The sequence below is a fragment of the Raphanus sativus genome, chromosome 9 (genome assembly GCF_000801105.2).
Source record: "Raphanus sativus cultivar WK10039 chromosome 9, ASM80110v3, whole genome shotgun sequence".
NCBI classification, from domain to species: domain Eukaryota; kingdom Viridiplantae; phylum Streptophyta; class Magnoliopsida; order Brassicales; family Brassicaceae; genus Raphanus; species Raphanus sativus.
The window spans coordinates 31,899,527-31,913,241 of NC_079519.1; the positions used below are offsets into that span (position 1 = coordinate 31,899,527).

At 36.9% G+C, this 13,715-nt stretch overlaps 4 protein-coding genes and 2 non-coding genes across 6 annotated transcripts; 2 read left to right on the plus strand and 4 right to left on the minus strand.

Annotated features, from left to right (window-relative positions):
- The first annotated feature begins 517 nt into the window (after positions 1-517).
- Positions 518-1,832, plus strand: LOC108823646 (histidine-containing phosphotransfer protein 2). Its single transcript, XM_018596900.2, has 6 exons — positions 518-687; positions 858-988; positions 1,085-1,156; positions 1,256-1,327; positions 1,408-1,480; positions 1,565-1,832. Exons 1-6 carry the CDS (start codon positions 622-624, stop codon positions 1,619-1,621), a joined length of 471 nt encoding a protein of 156 aa, XP_018452402.1. The 5' UTR covers positions 518-621; the 3' UTR covers positions 1,622-1,832.
- LOC108823645 (uncharacterized) lies at positions 1,695-2,982 on the minus strand. Its single transcript, XM_018596898.2, has 2 exons — positions 2,692-2,982; positions 1,695-2,600 (listed from the first exon to the last, which is right to left on the minus strand). Exons 1-2 carry the CDS (start codon positions 2,840-2,842, stop codon positions 1,825-1,827), a joined length of 927 nt encoding a protein of 308 aa, XP_018452400.1. The 5' UTR covers positions 2,843-2,982; the 3' UTR covers positions 1,695-1,824.
- Positions 2,983-3,553: 571 nt separating this feature from the next.
- Positions 3,554-5,412, plus strand: LOC108823896 (chorismate mutase 1, chloroplastic). Its single transcript, XM_018597204.2, has 4 exons — positions 3,554-4,128; positions 4,224-4,536; positions 4,622-4,858; positions 4,933-5,412. Exons 1-4 carry the CDS (start codon positions 3,938-3,940, stop codon positions 5,182-5,184), a joined length of 993 nt encoding a protein of 330 aa, XP_018452706.1. The 5' UTR covers positions 3,554-3,937; the 3' UTR covers positions 5,185-5,412.
- A 1,989-nt stretch (positions 5,413-7,401) lies between these two features.
- Positions 7,402-7,473, minus strand: TRNAP-AGG (transfer RNA proline (anticodon AGG)). The gene has a single exon. It is a non-coding gene; the product is annotated as a tRNA-Pro (tRNA).
- Positions 7,474-8,118: 645 nt separating this feature from the next.
- TRNAP-AGG (transfer RNA proline (anticodon AGG)) lies at positions 8,119-8,190 on the minus strand. The gene has a single exon. It is a non-coding gene; the product is annotated as a tRNA-Pro (tRNA).
- Positions 8,191-11,747: 3,557 nt separating this feature from the next.
- On the minus strand, positions 11,748-13,439 carry LOC108826433 (pectinesterase 31). The gene is made up of 6 exons (XM_018599820.2): positions 13,188-13,439; positions 13,014-13,118; positions 12,619-12,696; positions 12,309-12,496; positions 12,036-12,209; positions 11,748-11,943 (listed from the first exon to the last, which is right to left on the minus strand). The coding sequence occupies exons 1-6, from the start codon at positions 13,431-13,433 to the stop codon at positions 11,781-11,783; spliced, it is 954 nt and encodes a 317-aa protein (XP_018455322.1). The 5' UTR covers positions 13,434-13,439; the 3' UTR covers positions 11,748-11,780.
- Between the last annotated feature and the right edge of the window lie 276 nt (positions 13,440-13,715).

Genomic DNA, 13,715 nt, shown 5'->3' on the forward strand with positions numbered 1-13,715 from the left:
TAAAAACAATTTAGTAAATATTATATGAACACAAATGAAGATCTTAAAATACTCTAAAATGTCTTGAATCTTGACTGGTTTATCCTCAAAACTATTTATTCTTGCTTATTTCATTTTTGAGGGGAAATGGTCTTTTTTATTTGCCCTTTTTCTTTTAATTGTTTTCTTATTGAACATATTTGTAAAGAGTTAAAATAATAAAAACGACCAAAGTAAATAAAAATTTACAAATGGAAAATGAGGTAATTTTGTTAATTTATTTTTAACATTTTAGCTAGTATATTATTCCATTCAAGCACTTGTACATAAAAATACTAATACAAAAAACTTTCATGAAAACGGTTAATCAAATTTTGGTTCAAATATAAAGAAATAAAGTTTCGCAAAACAGTTTTTATAGTATATATTTTATGTTGTAATAATATATAAATGTCCAAATATAGGTGTGTGTTATTAAATTTGGACATTAAAGATTGAGAGAGCGTTATAATTTGTAAGAAGACAAAAGTGTCTCTAGGGATTGGCTTTACATTGTGCACAGAAACTCAAGTCAAAATCAAAGTCCAAAAGAAAACAAAACGACAGAACCCTCCTCCTATCTTCTCTCTCTCGATCTACACAATGGACTCTCTCGTTGCTCAGCTACAGATGCAATACCGTAACTATGTCCTTTCTCTCTACCAACAGGTTTGATTCATCATTCAAGAACAGAAATAATACATAGATCATCGATAGTAAAAATGAATCTAGCAAATGGTTAAAGTGAAATAAAGATCGAATCTTTCGTCGGAAAATTGTGATGGGTTTTGTTCGTTTCGAACTTAGATTCGAGGGTTTTGTTATTTGTTTGTGTGAAGGGCTTTCTGGATGATCAGTTTACTGAGTTAAAAAGTCTACAAGATGATGGAAGTCCTGATTTTGTGTCTGAGGTTCTCTCTCTCTTCTTTGACGATTGTGTCAAGCTTGTCGGTAACATGGCTAGAGCTTTGTAAGTTTTTCTTTTGACCCTTTTTCCCTCTCACATGTTTCATCATACATCTCCTAGACCATCATCATCATTATTGCCTTTATTTTTTTATTTCAGGGACCAGACAGGAACTGTAGATTTTAGTCAGGTTGGTGCTAGTGTGCATCAGTTGAAGGGTAGTAGCTCAAGGTATGTTTTTTTGTTTCTCGTTTTTTGCGTCCTAATCTTTAGTTATCTTCTTGAGTTGTGGTTGATTGATGAAGCTCTGTCTTGTTTCTGATATGGTAGTGTTGGTGCCAAGAGGGTTAAAGGCTTGTGTATTAACTTCAAGGAACTTTGTGAGGCTAAGAACTACGAAGGGTGAGGCTTGAGTAGTTTTCTTTTGAAAACTCATTGGTTGAGGATCTGTGGATTAATCTCTGATCTGATGTTTCCTACAGGTGTGTGAGATGTCTGCAGCAAGTGGATATCGAGTATAAGACGTTAAAGGCAAAGCTTCAAGATATGTTCAATGTAAGTTGTGATTGTGCATTGATCCAGTTTTTGTTTGGTGAAGAGTGAATAAACTTTTCTCATGGGCCATTGTGTTGGTTGCAGCTTGAGAAACAAATCGTTCAAGCTGGTGGTATCGTTCCTCAAGTGGATATAAAATAAAAGACTTGTTCCTCGCTTGCAATGCTCTGGTGGATGAAGAGAAGAACAAGATGATGATGGTTGCATTCTTCAGTTTTTTTTTTTTTAAATTTGTTTATTTAGAAGAAACTCAAAAAGAATGTTTGGGAGGAAAAGAGAGAAGTGATGATTCTTGTTGATAAAGCTACTTTTCATTTTGTCAGTCAAAAGATCTTTTAATAAGTTTAGATAACAGAGCCAGTTTGAGGTCCAATAAGACCAACAACCTCATCCCAAAGACCTTGACTTTGTACAACCGAACCAAGCTCAACAACACTCAAGCTACAAGCAGCTACAGTCCAGTACCCACCCAACACCTCTGCTTTCAACTGCTCTTTCTCCCAACCACAATACCCATCAAAGAATCTCATCTCACTTCTCCCCACCAGCTTCCTCTTCACCATCTCTGCAGCCAACCCTACACTCTCTCTCGTCCCGTAGTACAATCCTTTCATTACTTGTTTGAACGCTGCTCCGCTCTTCTCAACCTCGTCGCCGCTCCTTGGACTCACCAGGAACAACCCTTCTTCCAAAGGTCCACCGAAGAAGAGGCTCTTGTCTGAAAACGTTCCCGCCATGTCTAGGACCGTTGATTTTGTGGTCTCCTTGATTGACATGAGCGAGGGACGGTTGAGGATGACTCCTATAGGACCTGAGGGTCCAACTGAGAGGAGTAGGATCACCGTCTTTTCGAAGATGTGGACTCCGTCTAGCTTCTCTGTTGCTATTAGGAGACATCCTGTCTCTGGCTCTAGTATCTTGTGTGCCCATTTATTCCCAGTTGTGATCAGTGATGATGATAGTGACGAGTCCTTCTCAGGGGTTGCAGCTTGCTCACCAGCTACGAGCCTTGCCCTGAACTCTCTCCAGTCAGCAGCATCTGATGTAGAACTGTTGTTAACACTGTCCTTGAAGAGATCAGCATCATCCTCCAGTGGCTTCCATGAATCCGAAAGAGAACCTAACACAAGCAAAAAAAAAACTCTCATTCAGGCAAGTTACCCATAACGAAAGACATGTGGTGAATCTGAAACTCAGAATATAAAACTTACAATTCACAGAGATTGGAGAAGCAACCTTCCTGGTGAGAAACTGGCAGGAGTTTCTCCTTGGGTAACAAGAAAAGATTCTGGTTTTGATGAATGGGGGGACAAGCTCTTTGACACCAGAGATTGATCTTGAGGTAAGAAAAGAAACATCCATGTCTCTCTCTCTTTGTTGTACCTTCTTTTGTTTCTCTGACTCAGTTCAGTTTAGTTCCTCTGAAGAGAAGACAGAGCATAAAAGTAACATCTACATATATGGGTCTGGCTCTAGCCTTCTAGGGGTCCTAGTCAGAGGGATGGGCAATAGATATACTTTAACTTTAAGGTGTTGATGTATAAGAAGATAGACATTTGGATATTGGATAAGAGACAAATCTTTTATCAACTTTTTGGATGATGTGTAGGCCTTAGTGGCCACTCACCTTTTGCCTCTGAAGTTACTTATCCACAACGAGGACAATTAATTTACTACATCCACCAGCTATATATGTCACTAATGGAAGTGTCAATAGGCCTATTACAGTTCAAGTTCCACTGATCACCTAACCATAAGTTTTGTTTAACCTTTTTTCACAAAGTTCTGATTATTACTATTACTCACAGTGAGGTTCCATGAGAGAATTATTGCTAATACTCACAGCTTAACCTTTTTTTTAAGCTATGCTGTATATAGTTATACATTACCCAAACTCTGTCCAATTTTGTGAGATTACAAGGATAAAACCAATCTTTGTGTTCTTTTTGAAAATGAACTACAAATATGAAATATCTATATGGCCTGAAGAAGAACACAGCTGATGATTTAGCAAAAAAAAAAAAAAAAAAAGAACACAGCTGATGTATCATTGTTTGGTCAAGTATGGTCAACAAGACAACCATAGGTCCATAGTGTTCAGTTTCTGTAACAGGTACATACACTTTCTTCATTTAGTATATATGTAATCTATGCCTTCATCTATGAGACTTGCGTGCTTGCTTAAACACAAACCTTTTAATTCTCGAAAAAAAAGCTCAAGACCTTTCGTGTACGGCCGACAAGCCTACCTTTCTCTCTCTTCGCTTCTCCACCAACTCTCTCTCTCTCTCTCCTCAGTCCTCACCAACTACCACTAGTCTACACCTACCCCCGAATGCCCTAATAACTCCTTCATACATACATCTCTCTTTCTCTCTGCTCATGATCCTCTGTCTCTTCCTCTGATTCTCAATCCTCTGTTTTCTCCACCTCCTCTGTTTTTTTCTTTTCTCATCAATGGAGTCCTCACTATTATCAATGAGATCATTTTCCAATTCCCCTTCGATTGGGTTCAACACCCATCGACGCTCCCTACCCCCTCCTCACTTATCCAAACCTTCCTTCTCCGTCCTCTGTTCTCTTCCTCCCTCAAAGCCACCACCACGCTACAGAACCAGCTCTGTTCACGCCGTCACGACCCTCAACGGGTACGAAAGTTCTCATCTTTATAGATTCCCGTTCTTCGACTTACCTTAAAGTAGAAACCTTTTTTTAATTCTCGTTTGTTTGTTTTGATACACAGATCGGTGTCAGGAAAGAAACGAGTGGACGAAAGCGAGAGCTTGACACTCGAAGGCATCAGAAACTCCTTGATCCGACAAGAGGACAGTATCATATTCGGTCTGCTGGAGAGAGCCAAGTACTGTTACAACGAAGATACTTACGATCCCACCGCTTTCGACATGGATGGATTCAAAGGCTCTCTGGTCGAGTACATGGTCAAAGGCACCGAGACCCTTCACGCTAAGGTTGGTAGGTTCCAGAGCCCTGATGAACATCCTTACTTCCCTCAGGATTTGCCTCAGCCTATGTTGCCTCCTCTTCAGTACCCTAAGGTGTGCTTTTGCTTGCTTTAACTGATTTTTAAAGATTTTGAGTGTCTTTAGTGTTAAGGGGATGATTCAGTTTTGTTTTTTTTAGGTTTTGCATTTTGCTGGTGATTCGATTAATATAAACAAGAAGATATGGAACATGTACTTTAGAGATCTTCTCCCGAGACTAGTGAGGAAAGGTGATGATGGTAACTACGGTTCAACAGCTGTCTGTGACGCTATCTGCCTTCAGTCTCTTTCAAAGAGGATACATTACGGTAAGTTTGTGGCAGAGGCCAAGTTCCAAGCGTCCCCTGAGGCATACGAGTCCGCCATCAAAGCACAAGTATGTGTATCCACTTATCCATAGTTTTATTATACACACAAAGTTTATTGATGTGCTTTCACTCTTCTGTATAGGATAAGGATGCGTTGATGGATATGCTGACGTTCCCGACGGTGGAGGAGGCGGTGAAGAAGAGAGTTGAGATGAAAACTAGAACATATGGGCAAGAAGTGAAAGTGGGGATGGAGGAGAAAGAAGAAGAAGAGGTTGATGAATCTCATGTTTATAAAATTAGTCCTATCTTGGTGGGGCACTTGTATGGAGATTGGATCATGCCCTTGACAAAAGAAGTTCAAGTGGAGTACTTGCTCAGTAGACTAGACTGAAAAAAAACAAAATGGCTTTGGTTTGGTAGTAACGTTTTTGTTTTTTTAGGAATGTTGTTTGGTTGTTTTATCCTTTTACAAATCTCTCTCTCAACGTTGTTACACACTATATTATGCCCATGTTTGGTTCCACTGTACAAAAGTTGCTTGTGGTTTTCAAGGTTACATGCTAAAACAGTACTCATAATTGTAAAATTAAATAGATGATTTATTGTGTATTTTAGTGCACACTGATTTGCAGTCATTGCTGCATGACGCCTCCTGGTGATCATGTATTTTTATCTGAGATCAAAGTGTTAGTTTCTATTTTGCCAACCACAAACCCCAACTAAAGATCATGTATGTACATGTGCTATCTGAGATCTCTGTATAAACAGCAAACCTGTTGACTTGGGATCTTTGAAATGAGTTATAGTTGAGCTTAGAGAGAGAGAGAAAATAACACACAAGAAAACAGTATCATTGAACAAAATGCAAGTTACAACAACAGAAAGGCCAAACTAGAGAAGATGACATCAAGAGTTTTGCAGCATGGACTTTATTATAACATATACAAATATACAGTATTTTGATCCAAGACTTGTGCAGTTACGTATAAAAAAAGTTTTTTTTGGTAAAAAAGAAAGAATAATATTTTTTAGTAAAAAAAATAATAATATGAATGATTGGTTAGATTATATGAAGTGATTTTACCTTTAATTGTTATTTACACTCTTTAAGGGGGTGATTGGATGTTGTTGTGAGTGCTCTAGAAAACCAAAATTTAGTTCAGAACCATATATGTCAACAAATCAAGCTTCTTTTCATTAGAAAACCTACAGTAAAAAATCTCTAGAACATTAAAAATGGCTATCAAATAAATCTACAGATACAATGCTACAACCAAAAATATAAAGTTACAGCCTTTTCCAATTACCTTCTTAATTCACCAATTATATTTTATATTAATTTTAAAACTACAGCAAAAAAATTTAAAAAAATAATTGTAACAGCTTTATTTTCTAAAATTTCATCTTTTTAGCGGTAGAAAATTTTAAAGCTACATCCATTAAAACTAAATCAGAAAATCCTACAACCCAAACTCTGCACTAAAATTTTTACAGTCCCGAACCAATCATCCCTATATTGTTTTCTAATTTTAATAAATATTAAATTCATTTCAAATATTGCTTTCTAATTTTGAAAAAAATATTAGACAGGATCCGTTGCACAATCTCATATTTTTCAGTTGTTCATGTCTATAAATATTAATACAACCATCCCTAGATAAAATATCTCTTCAAGCACATATAAACAAAGAAAAGCAGACGAAGTAGAGATAAAATCACTAGGCATGAAGATTCCAACAATAGTAGTCATCGCGTTTGTTGTAACCCTCTTGTCATCTACGGCTCCGATCAAGTCAAATGGCATCAAACCTCAATCTACGAAACCACCTTGCAACACTATTGATATCACGGGATGCGTTCCAGGTATAGTCATTGGAGATAAGTTATCGCCAGAGTGTTGCAAGAATCTGAAAGTACAAGAACCATGTTTTTGTGATTTCATAAAGAATCCAGCTTTAAAACCATATTTTACTTCCGAACAAGGTCGTTTGGCCCTAGCGTCTTGTGGTATTCCTTTTCCTACGTGTTCATGAAATCCAAAGATTATAATTAAAGTAAACAATAATGTTATGTGAGAAGGATGATGATTAGATGTTCATTCTATTATGTTTCCGAATATATAACGTTTTGATAATTAAAGATAAATCGGTTCTTATATCGTCTGTGATACTGCAGCCCATGTATGGCCACGCTTCTTACCAGCAGTAAAATGAAAAGCACAATCTTCAGAGACACCAAAGAAATTACCTAGTCCAATAGGTTGACTTAGTTTGATTTTGACTTTTTGATACTGAACAACTCTTGTGTGTTCCGTTCCCTTGTGCGTGTCCTTCCCTTGAGTGTGTCTTACTGTCTTTTTTTTCTTTGTCTCTGCTAATCAAAGTTACTAACTATTTCGACCAAAAAACAAAAGTTACTAACTGGTGAGGAAGCGCTCTTTATTAACGTTTTGCTTTGTGTTCCTCACCAAGTTCATCGAAATCTGTAAAACCACCCTAAGAATCTGAATCACGGTGGGGAAGAGGAAGATATATAGTTAAATCTCCACTCTTCCTAGCTGATTGACTCGGGAAAGAAAAACAAAAGGCAACTAAAAATAAAAAAATTTGGGGCGTTCCGAGAATTGAACTCGGGACCTCTCGCACCCTAAGCGAGAATCATACCACTAGACCAAACGCCCTCTTTGTTATATAGAATTAATGTGTAATACTTCGCACCAAAACTTCATTAAGAGTACACATTAAGAGAGTCTTCAACATTTTGTTTAAAGCACTATTTGATATACCTACTGAACACATATTGCATTTATACTTGTACAGCTATACGGAGACAGCTTATACTTTTATATAAACAGAGAGTCACATTAACTTAATGAAGAAAACAGTATTAGTTTCTTGAGTTTTCTTAATAAGTAACTCTAGGCCGAGCAAGATGTCCTGCCTTCCGTTCTCGGACACGACTAAGGCCGGTCCTGATCCTGCTATTATCTTCATCTTGTATTTTAAATTCACCAGATGAGGCAAAACTAACGTTTTGAACAACTCTTGTGCTTTCTCTTGAATGTATTTTACTGCATATGGTCTTTTGGTTCTGCAAATCAAAGTTACTACTACTATTTGTTCCTCTTGTGACTGATTTGGTGAGTAAGCTCTTCTGTTAACGTTTTGCTTGGTGTTTCCCACCAAGTTAAAACTTGTAAAAGCAAATCAAGAATCGGAATCACAGTAAGGAAGAGGAAGATATTTATACTCGATTCTCCACTCTTTATAGCTATTAATAATTAGTCAGAAAAAAACCAAAAAAAAAAGGAAAAATAATGAAAAATGGGGCGTTCCGAGAATTGAACTCGGGACCTCTCGCACCCTAAGCGAGAATCATACCACTAGACCAAACGCCCACTTTGATATTTTCCTTCAACAAATTATAATTATACAAACAAAGAAACATACAGCTTCAGCCAAATACAGCATTTTTTCATGTACATACTAGGGGAAACCCGCCCTACGGGCGGGCAGTGAATGAATGTATAATATAAAAGTATCTTAAATTATAATGAAAAGTTGAAACTATAAATTTATTATTAATTAAAATAACATAAACACTAACTATTTTGTTATGTTATTTTTATCAGACAAAACTTTTCTCAATTATTCACATGAAAATGATAATGACTACTTTTTTTTACTTGACTATAAAAATATGTAACTGGCTTCTATATTTTATATGTAAATTTATCATCTTAAATTGTTTGTAATATCAATATGATTAATTTGTTTTTAATTTTGTCACACATCTATTTACATTGTACTATTTTAAATATGTGTTTTTACATTGAATTTGTTTGACTAATGTATAAACACAATTTCAGTTCAATACAGTCAATTATTTTCCCATCACGCCATCTTAATGGGGAATTTATTATCTTTTTGGAGTAATGGGAAATTATTTTTCATAATATCTATGCTTACTTTTCAAAATTTTGATGGTTAATTCTAACTTTTACAAACAAACCCAAAACTATGAATGGAACATTAGAGATAATCTAATAATGAAGTTTTAAATTTATTTGAAGTTATGTGGATGTTCCATCGTTAGAGACAATGTTTTGTATTCTTTTTTCTTATTGTAGAGACGTTAATTTGGACTGGAATAGGTTTGTGAGTGAATAACAATATCAGATACTCGGACATTTATTATAAATTGTTTCTAAGGACTGTTTTTAAAGAAGTTAGAGAGCCTCTTTTTTTCTTTTTTTGAGCAACAGAGAGCCCCTGTTCTATAAGCTTTTTAAGAGGTTCTCTTCTTCTATTATGATTTTGTATTATTTTGTTTTCTTGTTTTTTGGTGCAGAAAGAATAAATGTGGTTGCTCGGTGCATTTTCGAGTTTTGGTTCGTTTTTGTAGTTTATATTTCTTTGTAATTAGTTGACATCTCTCAGTTGTGTATATACACTTAGATCACATACATTAATATTTTATGTTTTCTTTGCTTATTTGGTGATTATTTAAGTGATATATACTGACGATTCAACTCAATAATTGACATTAAATGTTCAAACCACGGTAGTGAGTTGTAATTTTTAATGAGCATATTTACCTCCGTATTGTATATCTGCAATAATTTTTAGAACTCAGAGCAGATCACCTTGACACTGGTGTTGAAGTGATTTCAATAATTGTCTCCACTATCCTATCCCAGCACGAACATACCTTGATAACATTGTACAGTATATACTATTTTTATTGTAACTTCGTATGCAGCCCCCAAAAATTATTCATCAATTTTTACCCAAAAACAAAAATTATTTTTCAGTTCCCAGCATCTATTTAGTTTTGAGTGTACTGTACCAGTAAGTCTCACATTGCAGACCTGGCTTCCAGTGTGGAAGCTGTTTAACTTATGTCAGTTTGCCGTGTTTAAGCATCTGCCTGCGGTTCCACTTCCTGCAGTAAAGGGTCTGCTCTGATGAGGGTACCATGTAGTTTTCTTAGGTGGTGCAGTATGCTCAATCAGCTTCAGAATAGTTTCTGTCAGTGATAGTTCCATACTAATAGCTTCTTTTTAGAAAAAAAAGTACAAACTAATGTTTTCTTAATAAGCTTCAAAGAAGGCAAATGACTCAAGTCTTAGATACTGTATATAGCATACGTCTGAATGTCAGTGGATTGTATCTATAGTGAATTGGTTATAAATTGGTCAGAAAGCAGTTTGTTGAAAGTAAGAAAAGTAGAGCAAAGCGTTTTCTCTAACCATATTAACTCTAGTCTCGCATATGGAACATATAAATTGTAGAGCAGTTCAGCTAAAGTTACATATGAGCTGACTAACGTTGCTTGCAGATTCAAGCTCTCAATCATTGTGAGAACATTTCAGCCCGTGGACCTCAGATTTCTTTCCCACGTGCTTCCTGCTCTCGGCTTGGATTTTATGTTGAAGGAAGTTTATGTCTCTGAGCCCTGGTGATGAGATCCTTGACCTTATTTGTGTTGACTCGCTTGCACTGTGTTTCTTCCTAAACCTGCAAGTTATATATGTGGAATACTCTTTCATAGCAGAAGCAAAAAAGATTTCAGATGCAATTTTAACAGCAGGAACCAAAAAAACAAATTAATCTGATACTTCCATTGAATACCTTTCATAACTTTTGCCTTTAGAATCCCATGGAACAACTTGTCTCGATCAGCTGCAAGCAAGGCTATATTTTAGTTAAGCAATCTCTGCATGACACTTCACTTACCACTTTCTTTCTTAAGTAATGTTGATGTCTCGTACAACCGCTATCTACAAAGTGAAGGTCTAGTCTAGTTATACTTGATCTAGAAACACTTCCAATAATGGATTAATGAAAGTAATGGGACTCACCAGGTAACTAACTGAGTATTAGTATTTGCCAAAGACATTAACTCTGCATATTTACGAAACCTAAAAATCTCCAAGGGAATTGAAGCAGCTGATTCGGTCCTCTCAACAAACTTAGTAAAGTCTGTGAAGTGAATCGATGGGATGAATCTGAGAACTTGACGTCGGTGTTTCTGCTTATAACATTAAAAGGTCTCGAATTGTATGAGAAGCTGTGGGGTTAAAATTGTTAGCGACAGTGAAGGAGCCTAAGGACACAAACCTTTTCATCAAGAAGGAGCATGTCCACTCCCATCAGTTCTCCTCCCTTGTTGACGTTTCGGGTTTCCCAGAATCGCATCAGACGCGTGACGACTGATCGGAACAACGACCGGTGTTAACATCAGAGAAAAAGGTTTGGTTAACCACCATTGTTGCAGGTTGGTTGTAAGAAAGAGATAAAATTCAGTTGAAGCACCTCAATCTGAAGATTTCTAAGACAGTATTTATAGAATTTAGATTAAAGACAATAAGATTTAAGACGCAGAAACCACAACGCCTTCCGTTACAGAATTTGGATCGATATCGTCTCCGCCGATCTAAGAGAAACGAAGAACACGGTATCGTCTCTACGGGCGTATGGCTAGATGGTGTCTGAGCCGCAAAACAGAGCGTGACATGCCCAAGTGAAGCCCAGACGAAGGACAAAAGAAAAGACGCTGCGTTTCATTTAACTGGACACGTGTCACACGTGAGATGAGCGAATTTCTGATGTGGCAGCTGATGTGTCAGGAGGAGAGATCCAACATTTCTTTATAGTAATAGATAGTAGTACATATTGCCTTTGTACAGCTATAAGGAAGCAACTTATACTTTGTATATAAACAGAATCTCATGAAGAAGACAATGATAATTTCTTGGGCTTACATTTTCTTTGCTAAACTGTAAATATCATTAAACTTTAGATGAAATGTTTGTCTTTAACGAAAGACTTTTACAAACTGGTTTATTGGCAAAATTAGATTAAAAACAAGAAAAACAGTATTTCTTGAGCTTTCTGTTTTTTTTTTCTTGAACAATAAAAATTCAAGTTAAAACAAACGACCACAGTGGGAGTCAAACCCACGACCTTCTTGAGCATAAGTACTCTACGCCGAGCAAGGTGTCCTGCCTCCCGTTCTGGGACACAACCAAGGCCGGTCCTGATCTGTATCCACAAAACAATAATGTAGAAAGTGTCCAGCTTCTTCATCCATCAGTTCTCTCGACCACGTAACACGTTCAGACAAACAGCTACCAGGACCAAAGCACCTGCGGTTTTTTACATCCACAATATCAAAACTTTGTTTCTTGATTACAATTTATTTTTTGTTTATATAGTAAAGAGATCTCAGATGAAGTACTTGTACTCATAAAAGCAAGCACTATTCTCATTCTCTTCGTTTCCCCAATTATGCCAGCCAGCATTTCTGATACATGCATCCATGTAAGAGTACGCAAAGACCACCCTCCCAAATGGCCTCCATGGCCTTCCTAGGTACGTATACCCACTCTCACCATTGCCGGTGATCACACATCTGCAACAAGCATGTTAGAAAGATAAGTTTCCTTGTAAGAAAGAATGTTCGAAGGCATCAAAAAGATATATAACTAATTCATGATATTAATTAAATGACCTTAGGAAAACGTAACCAGTAGATTCCTCAGGCGATTTTCGGCTCTGTGCTGTTATATAACCCGGAGATTTGCAGTGGATATGGCAGTGTTCCAAGAGTGCGGTGCTGTTTCCAAATATGAAATCCACACTTCCCTCGACGTAGCAGTCTTTCAAATATTGTTTCCTACTATGCAAATACAAAGTATCCTGCACTTCACGGTTTTTTTGCCATCAGCTAAATGATGATGCTCATCTAAACTAAACAAGTATATAGTGAAACACTTTGTTGTGAAACATAAAACATGAAAAAATAAAAGAATATAGCGAACCTGCCAGCCGAGAAACCGACAGTTATAGAAGGCACAACGGTCTGCACTGACTCTTACCGCAACAGCTTGCCCTGATCCCTATATATAACAAGTACAAGGGTTAATAAACATAAGTAGTAATAATCATTTACACAATAAAAATTACCAATTCTACACTCCTAGGAAAAGAAAAGAAAAACAAGCTTAGTTTAAGCCTAATAGTAAGAAAGTCAACATTAGAGGTCCTACTAGAGTGTTCACCAGACAGAAGTGATGAAATAAGTTCTGAATTTGAGAGTTTCTCTAGTTTAAAATGTGAAAAAGGTAACAGACTTATATCATACAGAACTGGAAAACAAGTTGTAAACTTTTGTCGGATTCTATGTGAAAAAGGTAGAGACTTTAAAAACATGTACCTGAGGAGAAGAGTTTTCAAAAGTAATGTTCTCTGCGATGAAGTCATCTCCTTCTACAATAACAGTCCCGGACGCAAACGTTCCCTTCCCGATGACACTTGCCTCCTGCAAACAAGCCAACCAATCAGAGTGATCTGCCAAGGTTATCAGAAAAAAAAAAGTTTCCGTCAAAACCTGGTGATGCTCATTCTTGGTAGCCGTATTGTTCCACGTCATCACGGTGGTTTCCGGGAAGATTCCGGCGAAAGTGATGAAGTTTTTCCTCTTGGGCACGTACACCGGCTGTTTGTAAATCCCCGGTGGGATGCAGATCACAGTCCGACAAGTGTTTCCAAGAGGAACAGAGTCAACTGCTTCCTGAACAGAGCAGTAGTCCCCGGAACCGTCCTGCGTAACCGTCACTATTCGGCTCGTCTCCATTCTATCTAAGCTCCTCTTCTGTTCTTCACCAGAATCTTGGTGAGGCAGTTAGAAAGGAAGATGATTTAAGTTAGTTCGAACACAGTATTTGTGTGCTGTTGTTTCTGTTATAGTTCTCCGTATTTTTCTCGTGTTTAAGTTAGTTCTTGTTATATCACAAACAACCCTTTAGTTTTAGTTATTTGTAAATATACCCTGTAATTCGTGTAAAGGTAGGGGTGGGCCAAAAAACTCAAACCGAACCAATCCAACCGAAATTAAACCGACCTAAACCAAACCGTG

What these genes read in the sequence shown, in the direction of transcription:
- LOC108826433 (XM_018599820.2), bottom strand. Translation starts at nt 13,433, where the DNA reads ATGGAGACGAGCCGAATAGTGACGGTTACGCAGGACGGTTCCGGGGAC. An exon ending in CCAAGAATGAGCATCACCAG is followed by an intron (nt 13,119 to 13,187) that starts GTTTTGACGGAA and finishes GCTTGTTTGCAG; the next exon opens with GAGGCAAGTGTCATCGGGAA. An exon ending in ACTGGTTACGTTTTCCTAAG is followed by an intron (nt 12,210 to 12,308) that starts GTCATTTAATTA and finishes TGCTTGTTGCAG; the next exon opens with ATGTGTGATCACCGGCAATG.
- LOC108823646 (XM_018596900.2), top strand. Translation starts at nt 622, where the DNA reads ATGGACTCTCTCGTTGCTCAGCTACAGATGCAATACCGTAACTATGTC. An exon ending in GGTAACATGGCTAGAGCTTT is followed by an intron (nt 989 to 1,084) that starts GTAAGTTTTTCT and finishes TTTTTATTTCAG; the next exon opens with GGACCAGACAGGAACTGTAG. An exon ending in AGCTTCAAGATATGTTCAAT is followed by an intron (nt 1,481 to 1,564) that starts GTAAGTTGTGAT and finishes TGTTGGTTGCAG; the next exon opens with CTTGAGAAACAAATCGTTCA.
- LOC108823645 (XM_018596898.2), bottom strand. Translation starts at nt 2,842, where the DNA reads ATGGATGTTTCTTTTCTTACCTCAAGATCAATCTCTGGTGTCAAAGAG. An exon ending in TTCTCCAATCTCTGTGAATT is followed by an intron (nt 2,601 to 2,691) that starts GTAAGTTTTATA and finishes TGCTTGTGTTAG; the next exon opens with GTTCTCTTTCGGATTCATGG.
- LOC108823896 (XM_018597204.2), top strand. Translation starts at nt 3,938, where the DNA reads ATGGAGTCCTCACTATTATCAATGAGATCATTTTCCAATTCCCCTTCG. An exon ending in GCCGTCACGACCCTCAACGG is followed by an intron (nt 4,129 to 4,223) that starts GTACGAAAGTTC and finishes TTTGATACACAG; the next exon opens with ATCGGTGTCAGGAAAGAAAC. An exon ending in CTCCTCTTCAGTACCCTAAG is followed by an intron (nt 4,537 to 4,621) that starts GTGTGCTTTTGC and finishes TGTTTTTTTTAG; the next exon opens with GTTTTGCATTTTGCTGGTGA.